This window comes from Aquila chrysaetos, chromosome 23 (assembly GCF_900496995.4).
Source record: "Aquila chrysaetos chrysaetos chromosome 23, bAquChr1.4, whole genome shotgun sequence".
Classification (NCBI taxonomy): domain Eukaryota; kingdom Metazoa; phylum Chordata; class Aves; order Accipitriformes; family Accipitridae; genus Aquila; species Aquila chrysaetos.
The window spans coordinates 8,662,908-8,682,931 of record NC_044026.1 but is presented as its reverse complement, the minus strand read 5'-3'; the positions used below and the strand labels follow the sequence as shown (position 1 = coordinate 8,682,931).

At 44.6% G+C, this 20,024-nt stretch overlaps 2 protein-coding genes and 1 long non-coding RNA gene across 14 annotated transcripts in view; 1 reads left to right on the top strand and 2 right to left on the bottom strand.

Moving 5' to 3' along the window:
- Window positions 1-610: 610 nt before the first annotated feature.
- LOC115334581 lies at window positions 611-3,711 on the bottom strand. The gene is made up of 2 exons (XR_003921166.2): window positions 1,003-3,711; window positions 611-809 (listed from the first exon to the last, which is right to left on the bottom strand). It is a non-coding gene; the product is annotated as an uncharacterized LOC115334581 (long non-coding RNA).
- A 4,380-nt stretch (window positions 3,712-8,091) lies between these two features.
- Window positions 8,092-9,844, bottom strand: LOC121232557 (translation initiation factor IF-2-like). Its single transcript, XM_041119504.1, has 2 exons — window positions 9,731-9,844; window positions 8,092-9,480 (listed from the first exon to the last, which is right to left on the bottom strand). Exon 2 carries the CDS (start codon window positions 9,215-9,217, stop codon window positions 8,531-8,533), a length of 687 nt encoding a protein of 228 aa, XP_040975438.1. The 5' UTR covers window positions 9,218-9,480; window positions 9,731-9,844; the 3' UTR covers window positions 8,092-8,530.
- Window positions 9,643-20,024, top strand: part of UBE3A (ubiquitin protein ligase E3A) — a 54,687-nt gene continuing 44,305 nt past the window's right edge. For 3 of the 12 annotated variants that reach the window (XM_029998949.2, XM_029998946.2, XM_029998944.2), the window contains exons 1-2: window positions 9,860-10,331; window positions 19,372-19,439. The gene's annotated coding sequence lies outside the window, so the exon portion shown is untranslated. Of the gene's footprint in view, window positions 9,838-9,858; window positions 10,332-13,477; window positions 14,336-19,371; window positions 19,440-20,024 lie in introns of those variants that run through there. The other 9 variants (XM_029998950.2, XM_029998948.2, XM_029998943.2 and 6 more) reach the window with 6 other exon arrangements.

Genomic DNA, 20,024 nt, shown 5'->3' with positions numbered 1-20,024 from the left:
GCAGGACAGACCCTTCAGCAATTTCCAGCTGTTCACTCCAAGCTGGAGAGGGTAATTTGTGCCTTGAAAGAAAACTTCCCATTCCAACACGGAAGTTCACACTGGTGATTGAGTCTCAGAGATGCAATTCTTATGACTTTGGCTCCAAAAGCACACCAGTTTAAAATTCACTGTACCTTTTCACCTCCTTTATGGTCATTACAGGTAAAAAGTCCTAAATAACAGACAAGCATCCAGTCTTTCTTATACAGTAAGAACAAGAAACCGAAAACCAGCAGACTACGCCATGATGTCTGCTGTTACAGAATCTACATCATATAAAGCTCTTACCCTTGAAGTTATGCCCTGTGAGTGCTCATCCAGCTTTACAATGCCTTTATGTCTGCAATGACACCAATTTTGATCAATTTAGAAGTGTGAGATTGTATTAATTTTCAATATCCTCTCTAGAATGGTGAGGATACCAGGTGAGGTACTTCTTAAATCAGATGTCACTTGTGAGAAAGCATATAGGCACTCACTCGCTGCTTCCTTTTGCAAAAGCAGTGTCCGTTCAAACTTTCAGGGTTACAGAATAATCCCTGGGTACAGAATCACATCTGCTCTGTGATTTTTGGTTTTAATATTTCTTTCCATAATTGCAAGGCTGTCAGGGAACTTGTAGGCTTACAAAGAAAAACCTGACTAGAAGTCACTATTAACTTTTATTGTATCTGTTTGAATATGATTCTCATGTGCATGAAGAGCTCTATATTTCTTCTTCAATGTCTCTAAACAGTGTGAAGTAGCTGGTTTTTATTTTTAAGTGCCTGCAATAAATGGTCATTGTAGGTTAGTAAAGAAACTAGTTCAAAGGAGCTTGTCTGATCTTTAGCAACAGAATAATTTGCTCACAAGCTTGGCCTTTTCCATATAAGTAAAGTAAAATCAGTATTTCACAGTTCACAGAGATTAAACACCAGCCTAGAAAATCAGTACCAAAAGCAATACTCTGTTTCGTACCTGAGCAGACTTTTTGAGAGACCAGAGCATGAAGATCCTGTTTTAACAGATACTTATTCTTAGTTCAAATGAGTTCTGCATCCAGACAGCTCCAGTCATCATATTTGAAAGAGAAAAGCAAGGGGAACAAGGAGCTCTGAAGCACCTTGGTAAAACTCCAAGGTCTATTTCCATCCCAAGGGCCAAACCTTTCAGTACTTATTCAGGCAACTCCCACATATTTCAACTGGATTTTCCTCTGCCATGTAGGATTTCACTTTCTCAGTGAAAATATCTGCATTGCTCCAGCATGCCAGACAGGAAGTATTATTTTCTAATATTACAAAATGTAAAATTAAGAAAGCAAAACTGTGAAAGCAAAAGCACAAATGCAAAGAAGACCTCTTACCCTAGATCTATGTTTGGGCAGTGATGGAGTGACATATATGGGATAGATGTTCAATGCTTTTCCAGACAAAACACTTATTGAATGCATTTGCTGGGTACATAATGGCCTGGATGATCTCTTCTGCAATACGGGTATTACCAGTCCAGAGTATATTTCAGCTCTGGGGTGACATGGCCACATGCCAATGTCACATGGGGCTGAGACAGAGACTATATAGTAGTTTCCATAGAAAGGGAATGCAGGCACATGGGTCAGATGCAGCCTGCAACACACTCTAGCAGGACCCCAAGCATAAAACTACATCCTCCAGCAGATATCTGTATGGCGTCTCCCAATCCAATGCTTCTGTGGTGAGCTCAGCACTGGGGATAGTCGCTGTCTCAGGAGACAAACAAGCTATAGTACTTTTAACGTCCGGGTTCAAACACAATTCATCCCCACTTTAGTAATAAATTAACATTTTCATCCCCTTCTCCCCAGCTACGCTCTTCAATGGTCAATGTCTCCCACATCCTTGTCCTTCTGCCCCCTCCTCTGATGCTCCTTGGAAGTAAGGCAGGGAGCAAGGCCCAAAACACAGAAAGTAAATTTCCACCTAATACTAAAACCAGGCAATTCACTGGGACAAGGCATGGGAGGCAGCTTAAACTCTCCTTCTTCTCCTCCACCTCCTCTTACTTCTGCGTTTTCCTGCCCCTGCAAGGGGCAGCCAGCCAAGCATCTGGTGTTTATATACTGATGAAAAAATGTTGCGGCTTGTATATTCTACCTTTGGGGTAAGGGCATACTGCAGGATAGGTCCCAATAGCTACAGTAAGCAGCAGCAAGAGCTACAGTAAAATGAGTACTGCTGCTGAGGAAAGGAGGGGAGCTGGGCTTCTCTTCTAACATCTTCTAGCACCTGATCCAAGAGAGGTTGGAGCTGTGGCTGATGCTTTTTCTTCTCAAGCTAAATAAGGTTTCATCTTCAAGCAGACATCCCTCAGGACTGCCCTCCTTTTCAAATTAAAACCTCCCCAGACAACAGTATTACTGATGCAGCTGTATAAAAATACTGGGTGTGGAAAGCTGCATATTGTATACTAATTACTTGAGCCTACAACTTCTGAATTATGTCACAATGACCTTTTAAAAATAATTTATTGACTGGAAAAAATGTGGATAGCTGGTTGGACCTGATTTCACCAAGGTGCTACTGCAGCGCTAATAACCAAACCATGTATTCAAGGAATGAGCTGTTTAAATTGGAAAGTAATTACAAAACTAAGATACCAAAGAAAAAAAAATGTAAATTGAATTTGTCATTTTGTAAGTATAACCCAAGGGTAAAGTGAGTTTCAGGCATGACACAAGTTTCTCTTGAAAAAATAGAGTGTCTCATCTCAAAAGCAACTGGGCATTGTGCAGTCCCTTGTTTTAGAAAAACATGTGCTGTGTTTGCACTGGGATTGATTGTCAGATTTTTTTTTAGCCATGGCAGGTTGATAAATGCAGATCCCTGCACCCTTCCAAGCATTATTAAGCATGTCACATTAATTGCACAAAGTCATTTTCCTCTGCTCAGCAAGTCAGAGTTCTATATATATCTTGGAAAAATAATGTAGGCATGTGGTCAGAAAAACAGCTGTCAGTCAGGCTTCTCTTTTACAACCGAAACAACAATTAACCCAAAGCTGCATAGCTAGGTGACGTAAGGCAGTTTCAGCTGTGCTGCATGCTGCAGAACATACCAAGATGTCCCCATGAAATCTCTGAGTAAACAAAAGCATTTCTCCTAACCATATTTCACAACTACAGCAACTGCTCAAGACTTCTTTCTGAAACCAGACACCATGTCAGGAACTAGGACCAGGCTGTGAATGTAGAAAAGTGTGTGATACAGCACAGCAGAGAGCAAAAAGGCAGAAAAAAAATGGGTTGAAAATCCCTGCAGTGCTGGCATCCTCACGGCACAGAACCAGAAAGAATGCAGAATGGCCAAAAAAAGGAGCATTTCCAGTCCATCTGCAGAGGTGACCAAAGGAAATAACGTGGAGACCTGCAGCAAAGCACAAATGTCTATATTCTGCTCCCTCAGGATGACTGGAGGAGGTAAGTGCAAGGCTGGCCAAAAGATGGTACATGAGACTTGGAGATGAAGGGGTGCGCATGAGCTGCTTCTCCTTTCACCCTATTTCTTTTCAGAGGCTACCGTGCTGGGTGAAGCATTCAGGGAAATAAGACTCTCCCTGGACAGGCTCACTTCAGCAAAACGCAGCAGGAAATCTCCCTCAGCTCACAGGAAGGAACTGAAACACCCTCACTTGATCAAGATCGGTCTTTGGGCCATAAGTGGGAACTGCTTCAAGGTAACATGAACCTCCACGTCACAGCTTAACCAAAGAGACTAGTTCGTCTCTTCATGTACGGAAAGGGGAGAACAAGTGTGCTTTTCAGGACTCAGAAGCACACATGGCACTTCAGAAATGCCCATGGCAAAATTCAATTCTTCAGGTTAAAGTGAAGAACTGGAGGTAAGTAGCTCAGATCCTAGAATGAAATATTGAAAACTGCTCTCAATAGCATGTTGACTGATCACTCATCACCTTTTCCTTCTCCACCGGGAATTTAAGTTAATTGGAGGCATACCTGACAAAAGTCAATGTCAAGTTTAGTCAAGGAATAAAATAAACTTTTCTGAGTACTGCTTGCATTTGGCTTCTGTATTTTCCAAACTGGCATTTCTGTCTTGTGAATAAAAAGAGCAGTAATTTGGTAGAGTCTAAACATTCTCCTTGCTATTCCTACACACCAAACCAATAACAAAACCCAAGACTTGTTTCAGACATTAAAAATCAACATGGGCAAAAACCCACACCTGTATAAAACAATATGGGAGGTGGGGGGAATCATATCTGGGCCATGTCCAGAGGATTTCGAAAAGAGAAGTGCCTGTTTCCCTATTTCCACTTGCTTCACTCATATCTGACTCCACTAAGAGTTTTACCACAGCTCTCAATACAAGGAGCGTGGAGTGGCCAGAAGGGGCTCGACAGGTTTTACAATTTTAGGGGCGCATTACTAACCACTTTAAATTAGCCAACTCCTCACCGTCATGACAGGAACGGGAGAAGAAAAGGTTAGAAGCAATGCCCACTTCAGTTGTGACCTGCCTTCTCCTACATCCAGGGCTTGAGCTCAAAGCATCTCGCCTGCCTGCCAAGACCTGGCCATGCAGTCTCCACCATGCTGTCTTAGCTTCACCGCCTGCTTAAAATAAGGATTACACTGTATTAAGCCAACTGATTTTCAGTCCCCTATGGACAGCCTTAAGAGCTCAAGTCCCCCGTCTGCATTAAAAATGAGGAGATCTGAGTCAAGAGTGTTATCCCCACCTCCAAATCTCTACTAGGGAAAAAAACAAGGAACAGATGAGAGGACAGACCACCACAGTCCACCATCATCACCCAGTCACTACAGGGATTTTTTATCTCCCAGTTGCCCATACTAAGCTCTAACTCAGAATTTCAGTATTTCATTACATTGCTGATGATCTTTTTCCCTTCCTTATCTTTTTATCTACAAAGGGAGGCATAAAGGCTTCAGCTATCAGCAAGTCAAAGCATTTGGCTTGGCTCCCAAAGGCTCATAACACTTCAGTGTACTCCTTCTGTCTAAAGAGGATTAACTAAGGTAGATTGTTCACAAAAAGATGTATCATCTAAGGAGTTACACTTACAGAGCTTCACAATCTAATTTTCACTCACGTAATTACCTGAAATCAACACCAAAAAATGCATTATCAGGTCATTTGTATTGGGGTTTTCACATGAAATGAGAACAGGACACACGCAGCGTTCTGTGTGTGTTTACAAAGACATCCCCAGAGGAAACTATTTTCTACAAAGCTCTGAAGTGAGACATCAACATCTACTGAAATTAATATGCAGCAGACTTGGTTCATGATGGCATTTCTCCAGCATCACAAGTAAATAGTGAACGAGGCTTGGGATTCTATTTTTAATGTTCTTTTCCTCCCCCTGGAAACCGCTGACTATTCCATACAACTTGTATATGAGGCAAGTTGTATTTGCTCCCCTTCAGCAGTTAAAAAAAGACACTTGTTTCCAGATGTTAAGCTTAGATTTTCTGCAGGGCTTCTACTTAGTGACCAGGTTATTAGCTATAATTGTTGATTTTTACTTTTCCACCAAGCATTACTTCAGTCACATAATTGAAGTATCTCACTAGGGCCTGCTCTGTGGAGGGAATTGCTGCAAAACACAGTCTAAGCACTTGTTCTCCTCAGCTGCACTCCACACCCAGGCCCTAGAGCTGCAGCAGGGAGGGAGCGTGGCTTTTCCACTGGGAATTCCAATCAGGTTTCTCCAAATTCACAGTCTGCTCAGCTGGGCAGATCCAGTTGCTTTCCAGCAGCTGGCTATACCAATGTAAAGTAGCTGAAAGTACTCAAGGCAGCAAAAGCATTTCTGCACCCTAATACACCACCACTTCAGAATATGTAACATATTTAAATGAAGCAGGAAAGTACAGTTACCCCATTGTAACAGAAACAACTTGGGCACAGCAATGGCCATAGTTAATCTATAGTAGTCAAGCTACTTCCGTGTAAAAAAAGTTGCAAGCACATGATACAAAACCTAAAAGTGATTTAGTACTTCCCCCAAAATAGCAATTTATCCCTAGCAGAATCAAAGTGAAATCCATCGCGCCGCTTGGTCATCCATGCACCACTGCTATAGAGCAAATTGCTCTGGGTATATTCCTTAACGTATCATTCTTCGCATGTTCACAGCCAATGTGATTTGTCCCACACCTTCTCAAAACAGAAGGAACACTGATTCTTTCCATACCCTGTTCAGAGAAGTCTCCTTCCCATAACTGCATCCAGCCAGCGCAACATAAACCCCAGCATCCACATTAGCTGGATCCATCCTGCCCATTTCCTCCGTTAGCTATCATCTGCCTCTTCCTCACAATTGCATTGGTTTCTTCAGAGGAAAACCTGTGATGTGTCTAAGCAATATTATCTCAGAGCAGTGATGGGCCATGAGCTGCCCATTACTAACCAGGGACAAGATCTCAGGATTGCAATCAATAGTTCCATGGAAAAAATTGCGCTTGATCCTTTGCAAGGGCCCAAAAACCCAACTCCAAACCAAGTGTAGGCTACTATTTGGAAACAAAGAGGGGTAAAAAAGACCATCATAGCATAAATCCACAGTGTCCCTATCTTGGATATTTTGAGCAGTCCTGATCCTTCCTGCTGTAAGGATGCAAGAAGATGACCAAATGTCCTGATAAAAGTTACGGAGACAGCTTCCATGCAATGATCGACTGGAGTATGTTCCAGAAAGGGCTTTAGGAGCATCATGTAAGCATGCAGGGTTGAAATTGTGAAGGCCAAAGCTAGGTCGGAGTTGAAACTGGTGAGGGATGTGAAGGGCAATAACAGCATCTGTGGATACATCAACAGCAAAAGGAGGACTAAGGAAATTGCAGCGTTGCTGCTTAACAGGCCAGAGCACCTAGTGGCACAGGACACAGAAAAGACTATGTCACTGTCATTGCTACTGGCAAGGTGTGGCCTTGGGGATCCCAGATCCCTATGGGTAGTAGCAAAGCTTGGGGGAGAAAGGTGCTGCTCACAAAAGAGGAGGATGAAGTTATGGACTATGTAGATAAACTGGACATATGTAAGGCCATGGGATCAGAGCACTGAGAGCTGGCCAATGTCATTGTGGGGCCACCTTCTGTCACCTCTGAATGATCATGGTGTTCATGGAAGCTCCCCAAGGGCCAGAGGCAAGGAGGATCTGGGGAACTTATGGCTGATCAGCTTCACCTGAAGCTCTGGGAGGTTATTTCCAGACTCAGTAAGAGCAAGAAGGTTACTGGGGACAGCCAGCATGGATTTACCAAAAGCAAATTACGCCTGACCGGCCTGAGCACGTCTGTGATGAGAAGACTGGCTCTGCAGGCAAGGGGAGAGCAGAAGATGTTGCTTACTTGGACTTTAGCCTGTGACGTGCTTCCCCATAGCATCCTTACAGTTAAGCAGGAGATAAGGACTGGACATGTGGGCTCTGCAACAGAGCAAAGGAAAAGCAGCAAGAGAGTGCATCTTCCAGATCCAGTTTTCTCAATGTTGTTATTTCTGAGGTAACAGGAAAGCTCATGGCACAATAAATTTCGTCCTGAATCTGAAATTTTAATACATCAAAGTTGGCAGGTTTTGCTACTGTGTGGGAGAGAGCCTCCAGATCAGAAGTCTGTGTTCATTTCAGTGATTATTTTTAGATTAATATGATGTCCATCTGAGCACAGCAATGTACCCTGCTTTCAGACAACACTGAAGTACAAGAGTACTTCATTCAGTCTTAGTATTTCAATTATGCATCTGCCCACTATCTTCTTTGTGAGTACCAGGACTCTGTGCGCTGATTTGTAACAATGCAGTTTAAGCCCATTGGTCTTACCAGCTATTACCCTGTAACATACACATTAGGCCTTCCAAAATTGTGCTAAAAACTGTAACGGATCTATGTCGTCTTAGAGATCTTAAACGCAGATTTCCTGGCACAGAACAAATACTTGGCTGCAGTATCATGCTTTTGAGAATTTATGTTTATGGTTTTAACAGCTTATTCTAGCATTTAAGAACTTCTCATGCTTCTAGATTACACTTTTTTTTTTTTTTAAATGTATACTCTTTGCCAGGGTAGAACCACCTCTATTTAATTTCCTTTATTAAGGGATAATGTAAAAAAGACTCAGATCTGTTTTCCTTTTTTCTTTGTACTTACTCCTCCCCGCCCCACGCTTGCAGCTCCCCATATGTAATGCCTAAAAAAAGGTCAAAACCCCAAAAGGTCAAATTTTGGATGTGTTGCCCAATTTTGAAATTATTTGATCAGCCTGCTTTCAACACTGACCTGCCAAAACGCAAATTTTACTTGTGCTTTTAAAATCCCTCAAAAAGCATACTTGCAACGCATAGGCCTGGGCGTAGGTAGGGGAGGGAAAGGGAAGAAGTGACCCGGGAAGGAAGGGAAAAATTATTTGTAGGGGCAGATGAGCGAGGCAGGCTTCAGGCAGGGCTGCGCAGGACCAGCGGGTTTCTTGCCCACCCTTAGGGCCTCACGCCCAGGCCTCGCTGCTCCCTGACCCTCCCATCCCCGCCAGCCAGTCCTGCCCTCCGCAGGGATTTGGGTTTGAATAACATCGGGCTTTTGGTGACCTAAATTTACACCGTAGCGGCCCTCTGCCCACCTGCCCGCCGCTGCGGGCTGCGATGGCCAGGCCCCCCCTGTGCCTCGCCACGAGCCGGCCGCCCAGCCCTTGCTCTCCCCGTCCTCTCCTCCCTCGCCTGCCAAGGGGCCCGACGCGGCTGGGGTGGCCCGGCCGGACGCCGCCTGTCCTCGCGTGCCTCGGCCGGCGGCGGCAGCAGCGGCCGCATACGGCTCCAGCGCGGGCTCCTCTCCAGAGGTCACCGGCCATTCCCCTTCCTCCGCTCCCTCCCGCCGGCCAGCCCTGGCACCCTGCCCAGATTAAACTTGACAAACCCTGGGCGGGCTGCCACGGGGCCCGCCGGACGGGCCTGACGCTGCGGTGGCGGGCCTTGGCGGTGGCGGGGTTCGGTGGAGACCTCGCCGAGGGGCGAGAAGGTGGTGGCGGCCGCTCTCCTTGCCCACAGCAGCGACGGCCCCTTGCTGCGCCACCGCCCCCGGGCCGCGCGTGCGCCTCGACGGCTGCCTGCTCGCCTGCCTGCAGCAGGGCGGGCGTGCGAGCGGGGTTGTGCGTGTGCGTGTGCACGTGCAAAGGCATGTTACGCGTGCGCGTATACACGTGTGCCCGCGCGCCTGCTGCGTATCGATGCGCATGCACGCGCACGTGCGTACACCATACGCGCTCGCGTACACACGAGCATACGTGCGTGCCTGCGGACACGTAGGCCCCTGCGGACACGTCTCCGTAGGTGTGGTCATGTGTACGTCCCCTGGCAGGTATGCCTGCGTGCACGTGCAGATGTGCCTGTGCGTGCCTGCCAACGCGCACACGTACGTGTGTGTACGCCAACACCTCCTTAGGCGCGCGCGGGCGCGTGCCCCCAGCGGCCGCCCCCCCCGCGCCCCGCTCCTCCCTCCCCCACCCCGCCCGGGGCTCGCCCCCGGGGCCTGCGCAGGCGCATGCGCGTCTCCGGGCTCCGCCCCGCCCGTCGCGTCACCGCCCCGCCCGTCGCGTCACCGCCCCGCGCGCCGGACTGACTGCCGCTCCATAGGCGGGGAGCCCCCCCCCCCCCCCGTCGCCTCGCTGCCCTCTTCCAACATGGCGGCTCCCGCCTCACGCACGCCGACGCGCAGGCGCCGCCTCGGCTCCCTTCCGTCGGGCGCCGCCACTGAAAAAGGCAGGAAAAAACCGGCCTGGGAACTCTATGGTTTCGCGCGGTGGGTAGCGTGGCGCAGCCGCCTCCTCCGCTCGCTCCCCCCGCCGCGCCCGCGTTGCACGCCGGGACGCAGTGGGTCCTCCTTCCTGCCCACCCCCGCCCGCCGCGAGCCCTCCGAGCTTGCGCCGCGCCGATATCCGCGTTGCTCCCAAGATGGTGGCGCGGGGCTCGGGCTGAGAGCGAGCGAGTCCGCGAGAGAAGGCGCACCCGCGGGCACGGCCTGCCCTCCCGCCGCGCCGCGCAGCGCCGCCGGCCTCGCCAGGCCGCTCGCCTCTCCCTTCCCCGCCTCTTCCCTTCCCTCCCCCCCCCCCAGGCCGCGGCCCCGTCTCCTCCGCCCCGGGGCCCCGACGGCTCCACCGGCGGCAGCAGCAGCAGCAGTAGTAGCGGCGGCGGCGCCTCCTCGCCTGCGGCCCGGCCCCGAGCGCAGCGCGGCCCCCGCATGAGCCCGGGCGGCGGCGGCGGGAGTGACCGGGAGCAGCAGGCCGCGGCGCCCAGGTCGGTAGGCGCTGCGCAGCGCCCGGCCCGGGGGAGGGCCGGGAGGGGGGATGGCGCCCGTCCCACGCCGGCCCTGAAGGGGAGGGAGCCGGGAGGCGGCCCTGCCCGCTTCCCTCCGCCGGGGAGATCCCCTGCCGGGGGTGGGGAAGGCGCCGGCGGCGGGGGTGCGTGGCCTCGGTGGTCCTCTCCTTCCTCCCCGTGAGGCACATGGGTGCGGGGCCGCCCCGTCCCTCCCCAGGAGCGGGAAGGCCGGGCGGGCGGCTCCGGGCTTCAGCCCGGTCCCCAGCCCGGTCCCCGGGGAGACCGGCCTTGCTGGGCGACCTTGGGTGAACCCAGCCTGCCCCTGCCTCAGTTTCCCGGCTCGGCCGAGCGGGGCAGCGGCGGTGGCCGCTCCGCGGGGCTGCTGTGGGCATGGGGTGCTCGGGTGCCTTCGGCAGGGCCAGCTCTGTCAGGCGGGGAGCTGCGGCTGTGTGAGGTGCTGCGAGGGTGCATAACTAGTGTGCAGGGCCTGCTTAGCAAAGTAGGTACGTTCACTTGCTCCCGTTACCTTCTGTCCAGTCTGATGAGTTGGATCTGCTAACCTGTGAACAGGCTGCTTTGCTGATAAATGTCATCTGTCACTCCTGACTGCAGGACTTTCTGCGTTTCAGTTTTTAAGCGCACCTGCGGTATTTCTTTTAAAGGAACTCTGGGTTGTTATGGCTCACAGTCGATTTGTAAATCAGATGTCTGAGATGATGTGGGAAGAGATTAAGAAGTTACTGCTGCTTGGGAAACAAAACGTGTTCCACAATTCTCCTTTAAGTGGCGAGAACCCGTAATCTATAAACTCATAGTTATGCCTTTCTTTTCTCTCCAGTTAATGGAAATACTTGTTTATGTTTCCTTCTGCGTAAGCGGTGTTCTAATTCTGGGAAGAAGCCTGTGTCTTGCACATCACTACAGGGATGGTCCCTCTGTGTCTGTGTGGAAACTTCCCTACCTCAGCAGGAGTCTGCAAACCTGAGGCTCTCTGAGAATCAGCTTGTCAGATTAGTTTACCATGCCTCTTGCACGTCTACCAAGAAGTTCCTCAGTGGGAAATTGTACCTGATTTTAGCTTTGATTTCCTAACAAAGTGAGGCCTACATGATTGTATTGTCAGGTCTTTTGTTTTTGTTTTTTGATTGGTTGACCGGTTTGAAAGGGAGAGGTCGAAAAGATAAGATTAAGTTCCTAGTTCATGCAGATAGCATTAGGTTAGAGAGAGATTCCCCGCTAAGGGAGAAGCTACACTCTTACCGCATTGTTAGACATCTATGACTGGGTGGGAGAATAATGGAGGTGGTGAGAGGTACCTCTTGATAAGAATGAGAACTGCTGGAAAATGGGCTTTACTGTTCTCACAAAACTGCTTGGTTTGGATGGTGGCACTAAATACTCTGTGCCCTTTCATTCTGGAAACAGTTGGAAGGTACTTGGCTTTTAAATTTGAAGATTCTGTGTAACTCAGAGTTTAATGGGTGTGTTGAATTGAAAATATGAAATGTGCATTACCAGTCTGCTATGGATATTTGATAGTTTTCCTCACATACATTTGTCTTTTAAAACAGATGCAGTTTGCAGTGCTTATGACTTGTCTTCGTAACCGTAATGTTCTGTCAGTTCGAGACGGACAAACCTTGGCAGAAAAGCTAGGCCACTGCTTAGGTTTACAGGGCTGAAAAACACCTTTAATTTAAATTATTTCCATGTAATATTAACAGATACTTCATCTCTCTTCTATGAATACCTTCCATTCCACTCTAAATGTTTGCTATTTAATGTAGCATCTTTCATACTGGAATTAATGAAGTTCTTTTTCTATTTACCAGGGTTGTTTGCTATTTCTCCTCACTGGAATATCCTGAGTATCTCCCAAGTATTTAGAAATAAAAGCACCAAGCTAGATGGCAAAATAAATGGTTTGATTTGTTTGGGTTTTTTAAGGCTATGATTATGTGACTGTGTAAAAAAGGTGACTGAAGGAAAGGCAGGCTTGAAAAAGCAGAGGTGTTTAACTTTCTCACATCAGTCTAGGTCCTCTTCAGAACTCTAACATTGTGTGGGTTTGATCCTGCTTTTAATAGCAAACAAAACTTTTAGTCTTTTTTTAATTACTGCCGCTGCTTAAAGACATATGCAAATGATGATTCTTTTGTGAATGAGATTTAAAACTGTGCGTATATGTTAAGTACATCTAGGGATGCTCTCAGCTTGTTAGGGTCCCTGTTCTAATCGACTTGAGAAAAGGTTCTCTTTCTTTTCATTTAACTTCACTTTTTGTAGGAGAAAACCTACTTCTGAAATGTGAAATGACATAGGTACCCCAGTAAAAAATCATGTTTATTTCATTATGAGTATGTGCTTTGTTGATGTGTTCTTCACTAGTTCTCTATGAATTCACAGGTTCTACTTAACCAAATACATAAATTGGGGGGGGAGGTATCTTTGAGTCAAGTTGTAATAGTTATAAATTTGTTTAATTGTGAGCATGTTTAAGCATATAACATTTTGTATAAACAATGATTAGTGTAGTACGTTATATGACGCTTATCATGGAACGAATTTAGTGTTTGCATTTCTGTAAATATGTATCATCTTAGTTTTTTCTATACAGGAATTTTTTTTAAAAAAAATATATATACACTATACTTTTTTTTTTCCTCTGCTACTTTTGGTTTCAGTTTACTTAGTGAACGTCCAGAGAGAATTCATCTTTTTTTAAATGCAGGAAATGTCTTTCGCCCTCCCCACACCAGTGTAGTCATACACTGGCAGATAAAAGCCCCTAATTCTTAAAAATAGAACATGCAATTGAGGGACAAGGGGAGAGAATTCCTAAAGTATGTAGGCATATATCTCATTTCCAGTGTCAAACTTTTTCTGGTACTGTGGGCCAGGTCTTTGCTTCACTTTAGTTAGTGAATTGATACTGATTTTTAAACAAAGGAGGTACGTTTTACACTTTTTCTGAAGTATCCAGTATATTTAAGATAGCTATGAGTTTATAGAGAAGCAGAGTTGAAAGGTTTTCTGTCACTACTCAAATTCTGATTTGTATGTGGAAGGAGAGGGGTAATACATTTGCTGTCATAGTCTGTAACAAATAATTTAGAATATGATGTTTACTTTTTAAAAAAATAATCTCCTCCCTGTCCCCTCGCCCCCCGGAGGGTTCTGTAAGCTCTGCTAAATAGTTGGTTCCCACAGACAGCAGGAATGAGCACATCACATGTTTGAAGTGACTTTTGTCACCTTAAATATTTCAACATTTACTGCATTAACTTCATGTATTTATAGGCAGTGCCTGACAACCTCGTAAGGCTGTATTGCCCACGAATAAAAGTTTGGGAAAAAAACCTGATTCGTATGAATAGTAATGTGTGTAATATATCTGGTTGGTTAGCAGAAAGTAAGCAAATACATTGTAAAGGTAATATTTTGTAACAAAGCAACACTTCAGTAGCTATACCAGCTGGTGAGACATTTCTTCAGGAAAATAACCTCATAGGAGAAATATAAAAAAAGGTAAAATTAAATAATGTTGTGATCCAGGATTCATGCTTGGTAACACATGACCTAATAGCACTTTAAATTGCTATTTTTGAATAGTTCCACTTTCTTGTGGCTAGGAGTGACAGAACTTATTGACAGAATAACTTACTGGTTGCAAAATTACATTATAAATTAAGTATTACCATAGTGTTCTGTCTCACAAATACTCTTATGAATGAGTCTCTTAAAGGAAGCATTAACTACTTCTTACTTTTAATAGGTTGAGCCTGCTTCCCTGTATTATGCAAACTGCTGAATGGAGGAAGGGGGTGGAAGTCAGTCTTTACCGATACTCTTTCTGTTACCATCCTGCATGGTTCTTTACCCATGTTTTACAGAGTGGTGAAGAATTAGGAGAAGCTACAGTTGTTCAGCTGAGTGGAACTAAATGGGTGGCTTCCCTTTGGACCCTCACTTCACTGTCTTAGGTAAGAGGGGTGACCTGCTTCTTTTGAAGCAACTTGCATTTCCTTAGAACAGTTATATGTGTTTTAAGAGAAACTTCTAGTTAGTGAAGCAGCGGTTTGGACTCTTCTTTTTTTTTTTTTTTTTTTGATGGCTTGGAAAGGATATTCACAGTATGTAGCTCTTCAAGACTTTTCATCAAAAAGCATTACTGTTTGCATCCATCCAGATAGCTTTAAAAACATGCTCTATGTTCACATACTTTACCTTTGAGAATCATGCTTATCTTGTGTAGTATGTCAACAGTGGGACTGTCCTAGGGGTGAATTACAGCAGTGGTGGTTTAGCACAAACTTGAACTGATGTACCAGTTGGCTGCTTGATACAGAGGGTACACTTTTTTTTTTTTTTTTTATAAAATCACAGAATGGTTTGGGTTGGAAGGGACCTTTAAAGGTCATCTAGTCCAACCCTCCTGTAATAAGCAGGGACATCTTCAACTAGATCAGGTTGCTCAAAGCCCAATCCAACCTGGCCTTAAATACTTCCAGGGATGGGGTATCTACCACCTCTCTGGGCAACCTCTTCCAGTGTTTCGCCACCCTCATTGTAAATAATTTATTCCTTGTATCTGTCTAAATCTACCTTCTTTTAGTTTAAAACCATTGCCCCTTGTCCTGTCACAGCAGGCCCTACTAAAAAGTTTGTCCCCATCTTTCTTATAGGCCCCCTTTAAGTATTGAAAGGCTGCAATAAGGTCTTGCTGGAGCCTTCTCTTCTGCAGGCTGAACAATCCCAAGTCTCTCAGCCTTTCTTCATAGGGCAGGTGTTCCATCCTTCTGATCATTTTTGTGGCCCTCCTCTGGACCTGCTCCAACAGGTCCCTGTCTTTCCTGTACTGAGGACCCCAGAGCTGGACGCAGTACTGCAGGTGGGGTCTCACCAGAGCAGAGTAGAGGGGGAGAATCCCTTCCCTCAACCTGTTGGTCATGCCACTTTTGATGTAACCCAGGATATGGTTGGCCTTCTGGGCTGCAAGTGCACATTGCCAGCTCATGTCCAGCTTTTCATCCACCAGTACCCCCAAGTCCTTCTCTGCAGGGCTGCTCTCAATCTACCCATCCCCCAGCCTGTATTTGTGCTTAGGATTGCCTTGACCCGTTGAGCTGTTGACCACTACCCTCTGGATGTGACCATCCAACCAATTCCTCATCTACTGAACAGTCCACCTATCAAATCATATCTGTCCAATTTAGAGAAGGATGTTGTAGGTGACAATGTCAAAGGCCTCACAGAAGTCCAGGTAGATGACATCCATAGCTCTTCCCTTGTCTACTGATGTAGTCACTCCATCACAGAAGGCTACTAGGTTGGTTGAGCAAGACTTGCCCTTGATGAAGCCATGCTGGCTGTCTCTAATCACCTCCCTGCCCTCCATGTGCCTTCATGTTCAATCCTTGTGTGACATAATTTCAAAGCTGTGACCTAAATAACTAAATAAGACAAAATTAAAGTGTATCAGAAACTGTAAGGTACAACATCTCAGTTTGAAACCCAATGGAAATTTGGTCTTGGTGGGCCTTGCATCAACCAATGGGATCACAAGCAGAAAATCATGGAACCTGTATTTGGGTTTGGTGGTTGTTGCATAACTCTCTGGCAGCAATTAGTCCACATGGCTTGCTTTTCTTTCTGGTGTCCTTTGAGGACTGTGGCAGGACTTCTGCTGTCTTGACTGAATTAGAGTTCTAGGGGTGAAGGTAGTTCTTCATCTCTCCTTCACAGAGGAGACCACACTCTTGCTCCCTTTGGTGGACCCCTTTTTGGACTTGTTGATACTTCCTTGATAATCATTACACCAAAGAAATTGGTGAAATGAGATTAGAATGACAAATAAACACCCCCTCTCCCTTACCTTTAGGAGCTGTGCGCAGGGGAGGCACAAGAGCTATCTCTAATGTGTTGCCAAGCTCGTGCGGTGCTGAGAGATGCCAGACTTGTCCAGGCAGCCGGGCTCTGGCATTACTTGTGTACTACTGCTCTGGTGTGCTCTGTGGGACCCAGGTTGGAGCAGCTGCAGTTCAGCAGGCTTGCGGTGTTAGAGGGTGGTTGAGTGGCTCTTAAAGGAGCTGAACTTCTAAAGTGGGCTGCCGGTCAAAATACTTTGGGAAACGCTGCCATAGTTGTAGACGAGTTTTATTTTTGCATTATGGTTAGTCATGTGTTTGAGCTGATTAATGCTTAAAATATTTTGATTTTACAGTACAGTATTTCTCATTTTCTTAGGAGGTATCAAAAACTTTTACAAAGCTAGATAATACTGAAGAGGTCTATTGCTACTTCAGAATTTCTATTTCCAATATGATGTTTTTACCTTTTATATTTGTATAGCCGTATTCAGATGATGATTACTTTTTATTTCGTAGTGAAATCTCATGTCCAAAGTCTTGGTGATGAATATTGTGGTTTAATATGTGTATATACCCTATTATATTTTTTAGAAAGTCCCAGGTATGCTAGTGTACACTGACTGTAGTAGCAGCACGTAGATGTGTTTCAGCTGTTGTAGCAAAACTTGCCTATTGTGGACCATAGAAATACATTCATACAGTCCACACAACCTGCAAATACCATCAGAGTTCAAGGACATAGGAGCTCTTAAGAGAGTGTATCGCTTCTGTGAAATACTGGTATTTCTTGGTTGCAAAGGTTGAGCCCTTTATGTTAAAAGGTGGTGATAAATACTCCACTTGCATGGTTCCTATGACCTGAATATCTTATTGAAAGAAGGATGTTTGTGAATACTTGTTTTTTATTTGGCTAATGTTGTTATATTAAGAATGTCAGCTGTGGAAGAAAATGATTCTTATTTGAACTTATATATTTGAAATTGTGTGAGAGCATCTGTAATACTAGGTAAAATACCTACCATTTTCTTTAGAGTAGTGCTCTCCGAATTCTTTCTTCCGCTGCTGTCTCGTGGCAGTTATTGCAAAAAAAAAAAAAAAGTGGAAAACATTGTTTAAGCACATGATGGAGGTGATTTCGTGATGTCTTTCATCAAGCCAGACATGAGTTGCAAAGTATTTTTTATAATTTATAGTTCATTTCTTAAGTATTTTGCAGTTCTGTATTCTACAGTTCGGTTAATTCAGTGGCTTACCATCTTTGTTAATATCATTCAGTGTGCCCTGAAGTCCCTTTTTGTTATTGAAAATGTGTGACAGTTGTAAACAAGCAGCTGTTTTGGCTCTGGTCATGTGGCAGATCAAGATTTCTTTATGTTGAGTGGAAGCAATAGTGTTAGCCATGCTTTTAGTCACATTTGTCATTTGCATTTTTTTAGGTAGGTGTGGCTTAATGCTAGTTAATAAAAATACTAAAGGTGGATGTCAAAGCACATCTGATTAAATTATTTTTATTCCTTTTAGACAAGCATTACAGATTCTGTGTTTCATTTTGTTGTTGGTCATGTAGCCTTTGACCAAAATTTTTTAGTAGACTGCTGAACTCCTGCTCTGTCTTGGTTGTAGCTGGTGGGGGGAGATTGAGGAAAGAGAACTGGAAGTCCAGGAGCTTCAGTTTTGTGCTGTTGGAATTACTTGCTCTTCTGCTGTTGGCTACGTGTTATTAAGCAAATCCCCTGTCTCCATCTCCTCCACTGTGGTCTTACTTCTTCTATAAATTATACTGTCTTAACCTACATAGCTTCAGTTATGTTGGGAACATTTGTTTTCTTTTCTCCTATTGCTGGGCAATAATCATAAATCCCTGATAGATGTATTTGTGATACATTTTCATGCTGTGCTTTGTCCTCTGCTTATACTCTATGCACAGTGAAGGCTGGTGCTTTTGTACCTTAGAGGAGAGTGACTGAATTTTATATAGGTGACATTGCTCTTTGTGTGTACATGAGCAAATATATACATTGGAGTTTAAGCTGGAAATCCTGTGATACAAGGTGTGAAAATACTGGTCACATTTGCCAGAATACTTTAATTGAGTTCGCCTAATGGCATTACTGTGAATGAAGAATCATCCTTTAATAGAATATAAGGTAGATATTCTGGATTTCTGCTGTTGGTATGGAGTGGATGGGAGCTCTGTGGTTTGACATCTTTTAAGACAAACCTGAATGTACTCTGAAGGTAACCAGATCAGGGTTTCCTCCGTGGGAACTCTGATCTATATCGGAGATAAGCCTAAATCAGCTGCATTGGATTTGATTGTTCTTAACAGAGTTTCAGAACCAAGAAATTAAATATTAAATCTTCACGATACTGAAAATGTGATACCCTGTGCCAAATGAGTACCTGTCTGGAAAGTAATTACTAGATTTCTTTAGTTATATATATGTGTCACTTTTTCCCCTGAAATTGGTTGTGCTTTTAGGTGTTTGTTGAAAATGTTTTAGTCATGTGTCCCTTGTTAATTACGGCTTCCCTGGAAATGAACCATTTGTAGAAAAGATTATCAAACTCCAGTTTTGTGCAGCCAGGACAAAGATGCAGTTCTATTCGTGACTTCTTTTGAGTGTTGGGTTTTTCTTTCCTTATTATAAATACCAATTCTTAAAAAAAAAAAAGGGGGGGGGGGGGGGGGAGTGGGGAGTGGGGAGGAGAAACCTTGCCAGAATCTTCCAGAAGAAGGAAATGGATATTTGTAATGAACTGGATGAATGGAATTGTAAAACTCTATTGCATCACTACAGAGGAAAGAATAGGGAACATTGTGTGTATGGACTTTCTGCTTTTGTAGTTTCCCTAACATACTAAGTATTTTCTGTTGTGGTTTTTATGGGAAGTATGATTTAGTTTGGGAAGTCATATGATCTAGTTTTAGGTAGTCCTGCGAGGAGCAGGGAGTTGGACTTGATGGTCCTTATGGGTCCCTTCCAACTTGAGATATTCTATGATTCTAGGTATTATGTTTTCCTTGAGTTGCAAACTTGTGAGTAATAAAAAGGCCATTCTTGAATGTATAATTTTGAAGTTGTATTGAGCTTCAGATTGGTATGGAGCATAGTACAAAAACTGAAATGTAATGTTTTGCATTATAGGTACAAGAACTGTAGAAGTCCATTTTAGAATTTGAAAGAACAAGTTCCGGCAGCTCTGGAAAGATATGGTATGTTTATGTTTTCACATATGTTGTGTGTATGCTAAGAATTATAATAACAAATAATTATAGTTTTGTTCCCTGATTTAAAGAAGAAAAACAGTTGAAAACAAATTCAGGAAGAAACACACGCATTCATTTTTCCTGTATTTTTTCGACTGTGATGTCTGTTACTTAGGCATAGTTCTCTAGATAACTGAGTTACTTGATTTTTCTTGGAGAAAATGAATACTGATGATACAACATTGATGAATTCCCTTTTAATTTGTTTTACAAGCTCAGCATCATGCTGCTACCATCCATCTTTCTCCATGGGCTGGATAAGAATTGGTGCTGTTTCTGAATGGTTAGGTTTTTTTCCTTACTGCTGAGCATATTTATAGTGAGGCTTGTACAGTTTTTAGGTATGACTTGAAAAATAAGTTCAGAACTACTGGAGAACTTAAGCAAAGATCAGTGTAAGTCAAATTTGCAACTTGGAATGTTAGGAAATACAGAAATGTAACCTTTATTAGCAGTGTTAATGTGAGCCAGTGGGGCACACGGTATCTCTTTTTGTCTAGGCTCTTAAATGTCCAGCCAGCTTAAAAATAT

Coding starts and splice junctions, on each gene's coding strand:
- LOC121232557 (XM_041119504.1), bottom strand. CDS start 9,217: ATGCCTTTGCACGTGCACACGCACACGCACAACCCCGCTCGCACGCCC.